Genomic DNA, 12,231 nt, shown 5'->3' with positions numbered 1-12,231 from the left:
TTTGATCTGAAATATGGCACAGGCGACAGCTGAAAAATGCAAAATCGAATGTGCAAGATAAATATTCCGTCAAAGTCGAATAACGGACATATACTCCAGTGGTAAAAGCGTCTTAAGAAAAAAAAAACAAACAAATCTTGTACACCTTGTAGTTTCCTCAAATTTCAAGTTTATGGCTTGAAATTCAGTAAAAGTGACTCCAATAAGACGGCCGTGCATGTGCAAGATAGTCTTTGTCAAGTTTGCATTGTGCGTTCTAATTGAAATCTGGTTCTATTTTTTCCCGGATACAAACCAAAATTTAATCCAAAAATACAAAGGCTCGATGTACTTTTCTTTTTAAATTTCGTGGAAAACTGAGAAAACCCGTTCTGTGTCAGTACGAAATGTATAGGTTTTTTCATTCCTTGGAAGGAGCTGACGATAGGAGACCGTGAAAGACAACGGCGACGGAGGAAATGAGTTGACGTTTTAGCTGTTATGATTGTTGTCATCTTCCTCGAAGTACATGAAGTCCTACAAAAGAAAAATGAAAACATAAACACCAAGTAAGATACTCAAAACCACTCGTTGTAGATAACACCAGCATTAAGATTCATGATATCGTGACAACGCGTGATAGCACTTCGCATTGCCAACAAATCACCTATTACGTAACATTACTTTATAATAACATGCGTATGGAAACTGCAATATTTACGATAAGAATTATGAAAGGCTGTATTAAGCCAGAAATTAGTTTATTCCTTTATTTGGAAACGAAATGATCGCAGGAGAGACCTATTTCTTTTTTGTTGTTGTTCTTTGACGAGTCTCATGATTTCAGTTCTTACTTTTGTTTTAGATGCCATAACTAACGGCCATATCTAACGGAAGGATATTAGGTGGTGTAGTGAAGTTGGTGGTTTTCATAATACTTGAAACAAAGTAAGCTATCCTTCGAGAGTTTTTTTTTTTTTTTTGGGGGGGGGGGGTTAAGATTACAAAAAAAAAAAAGAGTACTCTACACGATTTAATACATGTACACGTAACATCACTAACTCATGTAAAATGTCTGCAGTTCAGTCTGCGGGCTGCTATGGATGTTACCCAATAAAAATACCTTTTCATTCATTCATTCATTCATTCATTCATTCATTCATTCATTCATTCATTCATTCATTCATTCATTCATTCATTCATTCATTCATTCATTCATTCATTCATTCATTCATTCATTCATTCATTCATTCATTCATTCATTCATTCATTCATTCATTCATTCATTCATTCATTCATTCATTCATTTCTTAACACCAGTGACAGATCATCACAATTCTTCCCCAACTTATTTTTTCATATTTCAAGAAATGGCTTCAGTAAAGATCTTTTCCCAGAACAGTTTCCTGTCCATGCTGAAACCAACAACTTCGCTAAGGTTAACTAAACCGGATGTCAAATTTACCGACTCCCTAATGTGCCCCTCTGAAGAGCGTAAACTTGCTTTCTCTTCAGATAAAACGAGAGTGAGTGGATCAAGACTCCGGACCCTTCCAAATTACTCTCTTGGTTCGAATCCAGCCAGGCATAATTATGTGCATGATAGGTAGTTTACCCGTTTTGGCAGTTTTAAGCAAGTTACGCAAATAGATCCCTGGCAGTGCTGGGTATTAGGTTTGGAAAGGCCTTATATTGAGAATTGAAGATATTAAAAGATAACACATGTAATATTATTATAATATTTTTGACAAGAAATATTATTCAATAATCCAGAGAAGGGAAAAATAACTTTATGAATCATACTCACGATGAGAAAGACTGCTCCCAGCATCACAGCTTTCATCCTCACGTCCAGGTCCATGGGAACTAATGGGGAAAGAGATGCATATGAGACTTAGAACCAGTCCTTTATATCTAACTTATATGCTATAGAGGAGAGCCAATTCATGTAATAAAGCATGCCATCTGCCTTAGTAGGACTGTTTCGTTCAAGAGCACGCACTGTATAATGCTTGGCTATTATATCACACATTTTACGTCGTCATGATATACAAGTAATCAATTGTGATACTCCTGTAGTGGACTTGGGTTTATTTCATGGTTACTATTAAATCTATTTGCACGGGTATTTTGCAGCACGTGAAAAATCTGCCATTAGACGATGGAAATTGACAAAATGATTTGAGGTAAGATGTGAGTAACATAAGATACAAGGAAGCTATAGTGAGCTCCACTTTATTTCGTGTTTGTTTGTTGTTGTTGTTGTTTATGTTGTTGTTGTTGTTTATGTTGTTGTTGTTGTTGTTGTTGTTGTTGTTGTTGTTGTTGTTGTTGTTGTTGTTGTTGTTGTTGTTGTTGTTGTTGTTGTTTTGGGGTGGGTATGAGTGCGTCTGCGCTCATGGCACAACTTTCTGATGATGACTAGTCAATCGCCAGGGCGCTTTGGAACCACAGAACTCGTGCTCTGAAAAACGGGAAATACCACTTTGTTCTAACACACAGAGAGGGCGGGCATCCGAACAGTACAACAATGACAGTATCATCATTATGCTTCTCATTACCTCTGCCTACGAGCCGAAAAAAAACTATTGCCCTTATTATTTTACTGCTTGTATAACTTACAGGAAACTCCGAAGTTGTCAGCTTTCGTGTACAGCTCCTTGACAAATCCACTCCATTGCTTGCTGATCCTTCCCACTTCGTTGATCGAATCCTTGTCCATGACCTGTGTGTGGCAGGAGAAATTTGTAAATTAAGTACATTCCTGCACGTGAATCTTGCACACAACGAGTGATATCATATTATCACTCTCGTATATTGTTTTAAAGAGGCGTTTATGTCTGTACAATGTCCATAGCCCGACTCCTCAATGAAAACACAATCAAGCACAATAGCACAAGGAACATGTACAACTCAACGGCGCTTGTGTTAACCTCTTCTCCAATTTACCTGGATGTCGGAAACCGCTGTTCGAGGGACTTTGGGTTGTTTATTACTATAATGATGATGATGATGGTGGTGATGATGATGATGATGATTATTATTATTATCATTATCATTACTATTACTACTGTATTATTGTTATCATCATTTTTATTATTGTTATTGTTATTATCATTATTATCATTATCATCATCAGTAGTAGAAGTAGAAGTAGCAGTAGTATTGTAAGGGGTTGGGTACAGAAGGTACAGTTGTACATGAAAGGCCAAAGGGATGACAGTCACAGGAGGAGAAGAAGAAGAAAAAGAAGAGGAAGAAGAAGAAGTAGAAGAAGAAGAAGGAGGATAAGAAGAAGAAGAAGAAGAAGAAGAAGAGAAGACGATTACAAAAACTAAGGGACAGAAAAAGGCAGTCAAGTGTCAGTCCCCCTTTCATTAGGGGAAATCATCCCGGAGTACATGGTTCACCTTGAACTCCTGGTCGCAGGTGCAGCACGCCCCCTGGCAGATACAGCACGGCCCCTTGACCTTCAGCACGCAGTTACGAGACGCGTCCAGGATCAGGTAGTTCGGGTACCAACCCGTTTGACTGTACATTTAGTAAGTTAAATACAAGTAGACAGAAAGACATAAATCGATAGATAGATACATACATATATGATGCATACTTACTCACAAACATACATACACACACACACATACACATACGATAGAAACCTGTCTTAGCAACCACCTGTCTAAAGCGACCACCTGGCGTATACGACCACCAAAAAAAAAAAAACACCAACAATCCCTTCCGAGAGAAAAGAGCATGTTAAAAGACCTGTCTATAGCGGCCACTTGTCTATAGATATAACGGCCACTTTTTTCGTCTCCCTTGGATGACCGCTGTAGACAGGTTTGACTGTACATGATTATTACATACATTCATTGAAAGATAGACAAGTTGCATTTCCGATCCCATCAAATAGCCTTCCTCCTAATTATATTGGCTTGCTCCCGATTACATATTTCTGATGGATAGTATTACGGAAGAGAGGGAAATCCTGGTGGGGCAACAACATGTCACACATTCTGACACCAAAACAAATCACCATCACCAATGATATCAAACGTAAAGTAATGGAAACTTTATTCTTCCCTCGCCTCACACGGCATCGTGCCAGTGTCGATCCATCTTTTTTTTCAACGTGGTCCAAATAGGCCACACCCAATTCGTATAAATGCATATTCATGACAATAACATTAATGTCATTTTGTCATGATGTCATTAATGTTTGCCAGTCTGAAATGACCCCCTCCCCCACCCGTAGAAGGGCAACTTACGCCTGTCGTACGTAGCCGACGACCTGCCCAACAGGGGCCTCTACGGTGATCTCCATAGCACAGCAGTCAACGTTGGCACACCAACAGCATCCCGCGCAAAACTTGAACTCTCGGGTCACCCGCATCACTTCCTGTGGTTCGATAGAAAAATTCCAGAAGGTAAAGACGATATATAGATAGAAATGATATTTAGGTAAAAATAGTATATCGATAAACATAGATAGGTAAAAAAGTCAGAGGTTAAAATGTCACGGACAGTATGGCCTGAGGTGAAAATGGCAGAGGTAAAAATATTATACGAGTAAAGACTTTAGCGGTAAAAATGGGGGAGGTAAAAAGAACATTGGAAGCAACGTCAGAGGTTAAAATTAATCATCATGGATAGTATTGTCTGAAGAATAAGTGCCATTGGTAAAAATGTAATTAAAAAAAAGTAATGACGTTAGTGGTAAAAGTGCCAGAGGTAAAAATAAAAGAGGTAAAATATGTCAGAGTTTAATCTTTTTTTTTTTAATGCATGATATGATCAATAAACCGTTATCGGACATGTCAAATTGATCTAAGGCGATACTTTTTTCTCCAACTGATTGAGCTATACAAACAGCACAGTTCAGGTTTCACTAACTTTACAAGCTATTACATTGAACATCCCGTCTATTCACATATGAAAGTTATGAAAATGATATTGAATAACATTTCTTCCATTTATTTTTGTATTATCGGTACACGAACTTATACGGATCAGCATCATTACAACTGAAATATTCATTTTACAGTATCAAAATTTACAGTTCCAAAAGAAACTTAATTACATATATACAGATATAGATAAAATGATTACAAGAAAGGCGTACTAATTTACGTGGATGCATATTGCTTTACGTCTTATTCACTATACACTCGCCGCAAATATAAAACAATGAAATTAACATTAATCTCTCTCTCGCTCCAAGTTCATATATTCTTCATCTCTCCTCCAATTCTTTCGTTGCCTCTCTTCTTTTCTCTCTCTCCCTCTCCCTCTCCCTCTCCCTCTCTCTTTCTCCCTCTCTCTCTCTTCGTCTTTCATACTCTCTCTCTCTCCATCTTTATCTCCCTCTCTCCTCCTTTCCCCCCTTTTCACTCTCATCATTCCCCCTCTGTTCCCCCAAAGATGTCCTCGATATTATAACTTCTACTAATGGACCGGTCAATATAACCCGTCAATCATTGCATATCAATCTATACACGTAAACGTGCCTTTTCGCGGGTTTTTCCCCTCAATATATAAGTGTTATTATCGAGGCATACAAAAAAAACACCTACCTGGCCGTTGTTGTCTGTGAGATGCATGGTGAACCCGCGCGTGTTACCACAACACTGCCGCTGACACGTCTCGGACTCTGTGTGATGGAGAATTACGAAAATTATGATGATATGTCTGTAATCTATAGTATGCACTCTATCACATTTCAATATACATCGATATTTTTTATACTTCGCTATTCATCCCCTCCCCCTCATTCCCGGTTTTACGGGACAAACACTCTCCACTCTTTGAAACAGAGTAGAAAGACCATACAGAGGTAGAAATGAAACACACCACAGGGATATCTCTGACATTGATAACATGAACATTTTAAGTGGCAAAAAGAGACAAACATTATACACTTTTAGAAAGAAAGAAAGTACACTGTAGAAATAAAACACATCACATGGTTTATCTGATAGTGATGACACTGACATTCTAAATGGCAAGAATTATATATCGCCACAAGGAAAATTATAGCGGACGCCTTGCACGTCAACATGAAAACTCTCCGTGTTTTATTTTGGATATACATAGACTTTTCCATGGCTAATTTCCCTATGAATGTTTCAGATAATTTCTTCAAATTACATTTCTATAGTACACGAAATACAGAAATCAAACACATAACTTCCACAACTGTTCATTTCAATATAAATGTTATCATTCAATATATCAGTTCTGTAAATACCAAGTCTGAATGTTGAACCGCATGGCCTTGAGTTATGATATTTATATTTTCAGTACAACAAAAAGAAGGCATCATTACAGAGTTAACGGAAGAGAGTGAACATGATCGCTTTTGCGCAATTTTGTGTATCATTTTGTGTTCATGAGAGAACAAAATGACTGCATATAATGATGTATTTACGTCTACATATAGTTTCAGTACAAGATCTTTATTGCAGTTGCGTATGATTACACCCTTTGAGATCCATTAAACAATTACAGGTAAATGCGGCTAAATTAGAAATATATAAATATTGGATACGGATTTGAAAAGACAATTATAATCGCGCCTCGCTTTTATCCCAAGGTCTGTAAACTAAGACAATAACAATCAACATAAACATGTTTAATGATAATAGCCCCCTTCGCCATCTTTAATCATCGATATAGGTTAAACTAGATTGCTACCATTATGTCGATCAGCACAATGACTAGCCTAATTGACCCCCCCCCCCCCTTCCGTAACTAGGCCCAAGTGAGCTGGTCGCAATATTTGGTGCTTTGATACCCGTAATGATATCGAATTGACCATCGAGCGATTAACATTGATTGTGAAATAACTTAAAAGTCTCTCACCTATATACTCCTCTGAAATCACCGATGATTTGGAGTCACGAATTTAAAGCGACCATTAGTGCTGTGTGGCATTTGCTTCATGCACAGTCTTCTATTTCTTACAGGGAGATTGGAGGGATAGGGGCACATTCTCTTCCCAATATGTCAACAGAGAGGCAATATTCCTGAGTAGTCCTTTTTTCGAGATGAGCAAATATCTGTACATAGGCAGATGCATTTGGTTGTCATGGATACAGAAAGCCGCCCCATGATGCTGAGTGGGCCCCACTCGGATATTTACGCACAGAGTTCACACAGATACACACACTGTGTTTAATCTGTGTCATTGAGTAAGGTACACATGGGGAAAATGTAATGCTCTGAATCAACCGGCACTGTAAATCATCCTTGATTAAAGAAGCCCATTTTCATCTACTTTGTTATTCTGATTACAGTTAAAAGCTTTTTGAAGATCAAAGCTAATTCTGATTATTTTGATTGAGAGAAGATATGACATAATTTTGATATTATCAACAATCGACGTCTATAATATCGTTCTGAAATGATTTAAGGTAGAGAGTCGATGAAATATATCTCTCATTCAAGAAGAGGATAACTTGACTAACTAACTAATTGGCTGGGGCAGGAGTGTACCATGGTAATGGAGGTCAAATATTTTACGAACGCGATATTAGACGCATCATTTCTCATTTGCACTGATGGACAGTCTCTATAATAGACGAGAACCCACTATAATGCAATGTTAACATTAACTCAAGAAGTGACCAACCCCTCTGCGGTAGCTCTGCTAGGCATGTCAAACAGATCACAGCATACAGACACATCGTATATAATGGACTCGATTCTTAGCCGCCATTCGACTGCTCAAAGGGATATCTCCAAAACATATTTTTGCATGGATGCCCATATTACAAAAAGATTAATATAACATTTGTGGAAGTTCATGGGAAATCCAAAGGTTGTGATTTATTTCATGTGTCGTCCTCTGTAGGAACGCAATCTACACTTTGTAACGTCAAAACAGAATATTAAGATCTAGAAAAAGTTCCACAAACACGCACACACACACACACACACATAATACTCAAGAAATGAAATTACTCATAATACATGCAGAATGACGAAATCGTTATTGACCCAGTTCCTTCAGAAAGGAGTGGGGATGGATAAGGGTTTTAGAGAATAATTATCAGTCTAAGATGTCGAGGTAATGTGTACTCTTCATGAAATTTTATGCTTGTACTTCTTGAGCGGGGTTGGTCGCGGCGCCGGAACCCCTTCACCGGTCAGCAGCTTTCATGAGACGGTGAATGGTATCCAAAATACTGTCATTTGCATTTGATTTTGAGTCACGTGAATTTGCGATGAAGGTCGAATTTTGTTGCATTTTGAAAGAGTGAAAAGATTTTTTTTTTTTAACTTACCTTCACTGGCGTGAAAGATTTGCTGTCCCAGACTGTTCTTGACTTGATATTTGTTACACGTCTCCCAGCTAGTAAACACTGGAGGAGAAAAAAGGGATGTCAATAATGTCATAATAGTCCACTGTAGTGACTAAGTAAATTTTCCAAGTGGATTCCAATTTTCATCATCGTCATACTAATAAAATGACGTTCAGTGTCTCCCCACATTGTACCAAGATATCTAATCGTTGTTACCTTTCATCGTTCCTTTACACAAAAGACTCATACATTACCCAACATTAGATTATAATATGAAACAATGATTGTAAACATGCTCATAACCTATCAGAAACTTGAGGCTCTAAATGAGGCATCCCGTACCTCGGACACAACTACTTAATCCGACGAAAAGTCTACCATACTCGTTGTTACAGAAGAACCATTCTTCCATTAACATGACTATTTCGGGGTTTACTGCTGTGTGTTGGTACCAATTATTCTAAGATGGATCAAGGCTGATTTTGCATTCGAATAAACATAATGACCTGAGGATTTGTACTCTACAAAGTAATTGTGGATAATTGCAGATATATTTTGTCTCCCGCATTTTGGGAGAATGAGACTCTTAAACATTCTAAAAACAAAAATGGACATACACACATAGAAAGGGAAAAAAAGTATACAGATACCATGGTGAACACTTCCCTATGTCAATTAAACGGAAATGAACACTTCATTTAATCTTTGTGCACACATTGACAGCATCCAAAACATCAATTCTTTAAATCGTGGACAATTATAATGAATGAAATTACAATGGTGAAAATTACCTGACACATTCACATGCAAATTCACACACACACGCACGCACACACACACACACACACACACACACACACACTCGCACAATTCACGCACGCACATTCGCACGTTCACACACACGTACGAGCAAGAGGAAACACACAGTTATAGTTACCTTCGAAGAGCTCCACCTGCTGATGTACAAGAATCTGATCGATGAGGGTGAGGTATTCCAGACCAGGGGGGCACTCTGCTACCACGCCCTGAGGGGCGGGCATCCACTGCACCTGTTGCGCACTGCCGGGCTGCGTCGTCATCTGTGTGTTTGAATGGAAATTCATACAGTCAAAAGTGTTCATGTTATCGAGATAGATAGATAGATAGATAGATAGATAGATAGATAAATAGATAGATAGATAGAGAGAGAGAGAGAGAGAGAGAGAGAGATACAGGACAGACAGGAGAGGGAGGAAAAGAGATCGAATGACATTGCACAACTGTTTATCACAGTTTGACTCTGATAATTTCAAATCGATAATGCTGATTATTAAAAAAAAAAAGAACAAACAGTATGTGTGATTGACATCACCGTTACAGAGTTAATAATATGGAAACAGCTTCCCGAACTAAGACTGTAATAGATTTACAGTGCATTCATCTATTTTATTGGTATATTTACACATATATTCTGCTTACTCTTTTGTCACCAAGGGCTTGGGTTTATCTCACAACATCCTCTCCTAGATAGGCATGGAAAACATAATCATAAGCCAAACCTCCTTGCAACCCATATCACCTTATCACAGTCAAAGTTTCTTAGGTCGAATCCAAGGGAATGGGAGAAAATATTTTCAACTTGCGTTAATTTCGATTTGATCAATGCAATCAACAAATGTTAATATTCATCTGGGATAAAATTTCCATTCCACTTTTCCATCTTTCCACCAGTTGTGCGAGGTTTACTCTAGGCGACATTGACTGTTCTTTCTCCACGCATTTTGCGCTACGTACGCACAACCATCCTCGTGAAGAATGTTTATGAATCACTACGATATACTTTACTGACTGCAGATTGAAAGCGCTCGTGCAATTAAACACACAACTGTCTGCCATTCAGACGGGTATGACAGTGAGCCCAGCATAGAACGGTGTCTTTGCACCTGTTATGCCTGTTGCGTCATTGATGTATGGTGCTATAATGAAGAATAACTTACCGGCATCGCTCCTGGTTGAACCGCCATGATTAAAGTCTTTGACACGCACCGATAGAGTCGGTTAACCAATCACCTGTGAAGCAGGAGAAAACAATGAATCGTGACCAGCCAGCCGTTACAATATGCGTGGCATTGAACGAGCCATCAATATGATTTATGACGCTCATTTTGATGACAGGAAACGTTCATGCCCAATCTATTTATATTTTCTACTCATCATTATGCGGAGTTAGAATGATACGGCACTAAGCGTAAGGTCACATAATGATATATACAAAGTGAATCCACCCATACAGTTTCAAGGTATGTCTATAAATGGCCATGATCCTATATATTACACAATTATTGACATAGCCTCGAGTCAGATAACATTACTGTGGCATAACGAGTCTGTCTGGGCATCAAAGAAGGGAAGTGGAGGGACGGAGAGGGTTGGGTGTCAACTATACTCTATCCTGTGAAAATGGCAATAGTGAATAATGTCACTGGTCTATAGACCAAACGCTCATTGTATGATCGCTGCGTTTCTGCAAGGAGAAATGTGGCAAGTAAAGAAAATATACCCCCTACAGTAGCATCATCCATTGCAATTTTCATGTATCAGCGTAAATAAAATGTTCCTGTACATGAATAAAAAGATTAATCAAATCAGCATCAATTGATAATTGCTTAATGGACTCATTTGCATCAAATGCTCTTTCTAAATTGCGGGGTTTTTTAATTAAAAAAGGAATTGTGTCACAGCCATCAAGATAGATTTGTAAAAAAAAAAAAAGAAAAAAAAGAAAGGGAAAATCGAGGTCAGAGTGTGTTAACGGAAGACTTAAAGAAACCGAGGACTACGGAAAATATAACAAAACAAATCATGCATACAACATGAATAAAACACACACACACGCGCGCGCGCGCGCGCACACACACACACACTCACACACGCACACACACACACACACACACGCACACACACACACACACACACACACACATACACACACACACACACACACAGTATTGGACTTGAGGGTCTTCTGAACAGGCGTACGTGTCGCTACAGAGAAAGTAATCAGAGTGCGAATTTCTGTGCTAATTACAATCACGCCACGGGATGCATTATATCCCCGCCACACCAAGGACCGTAATGGCTTTCATCTCGTCATTGACACACAAGCTTCAATTAGCTTCGTGTTTGCCACTCCACAAACTGTCGCCGGTCGGGTAAAAGATGACGGTATAAAAAGCGAGGGATGTTGAAAGCAGTGGACGGGCCCGGTGCTGAGTAAATGAGCTTATTTGTATTACTGCACGACCGAGTTACATTATGGCACGTGGAAAAACTGTTCTTATAAAGCCGTATATCCATGCAAATCAACACTGAAAATTAAGGTGAAAATTATCACTATCGATTATCAACTGCAGTCGAAGTAGAGTGATAGTGGGAGTATGGAGAATTCTTCAACTAAAGAAAATGAAGAATATGAAGAAAACAGAAAGAATGTGTGTATGGGCGTGGTGAAAGAGGTAAAGGAAAGGTGAGAAAATTAAGATAATCAAAAGAATATTCGGAATGTTTGGAAAACTGTAAAAGCTACAACGAAAGCGGACTAAAAGAAACGATGCCGTATCAAAGCTTCAACATAACCGTGATGCCGTCACGCAATGCATATTCCCATTTGTGTGTGTGTGGGAGAACATAATTAATTAATGGCAAAAAAAAAATCTTCGATATAATCATTAAAGGACAAACCCATGAGGTTTCTGAGGATGGTACGTATTATACCAGTATTTGCCTGTCTTTTCTTACATACTACATACTGAAACACGACGAACTATTCATCTTCGTAAGCCTATTTTGTTCTTCCTCCCCTAACCCTCTTCTTCTCTCGTCTTCCATCCTCTTCCCGTCTTTTCTCTCTTCCTCCTCTTGTCTCCCTTTCCTTTCTGTTTTCTTCTCTCATTTCCAGTCTTCTCCAGTT

General features: G+C 38.5%; 1 protein-coding gene across 1 annotated transcript; it reads right to left on the bottom strand.

The window, feature by feature from the left end:
- Positions 1 to 471: 471 nt before the first annotated feature.
- LOC140238877 (phospholipid scramblase 2-like) lies at positions 472 to 10,285 on the bottom strand. The gene is made up of 9 exons (XM_072318774.1): positions 10,259 to 10,285; positions 9,220 to 9,361; positions 8,265 to 8,342; positions 5,553 to 5,629; positions 4,248 to 4,378; positions 3,390 to 3,510; positions 2,602 to 2,704; positions 1,787 to 1,845; positions 472 to 516 (listed from the first exon to the last, which is right to left on the bottom strand). Exons 1-9 carry the CDS (start codon positions 10,283 to 10,285, stop codon positions 472 to 474), a joined length of 783 nt encoding a protein of 260 aa, XP_072174875.1.
- Between the last annotated feature and the right edge of the window lie 1,946 nt (positions 10,286 to 12,231).

Source organism: Diadema setosum, chromosome 15 (assembly GCF_964275005.1).
Source record: "Diadema setosum chromosome 15, eeDiaSeto1, whole genome shotgun sequence".
In the NCBI taxonomy this organism is placed as follows: domain Eukaryota; kingdom Metazoa; phylum Echinodermata; class Echinoidea; order Diadematoida; family Diadematidae; genus Diadema; species Diadema setosum.
This window is presented reverse-complemented; position numbering and strand designations above follow the sequence as displayed.

What these genes read in the sequence shown, in the direction of transcription:
- LOC140238877 (XM_072318774.1), bottom strand. Translation starts at nt 10,285, where the DNA reads ATGGCGGTTCAACCAGGAGCGATGCCG. An exon ending in GCAGGTGGAGCTCTTCGAAG is followed by an intron (nt 8,343 to 9,219) that starts GTAACTATAACT and finishes TTTCTCCTCCAG; the next exon opens with TGTTTACTAGCTGGGAGACG. An exon ending in TCACAGACAACAACGGCCAG is followed by an intron (nt 4,379 to 5,552) that starts GTAGGTGTTTTT and finishes ATCGAACCACAG; the next exon opens with GAAGTGATGCGGGTGACCCG.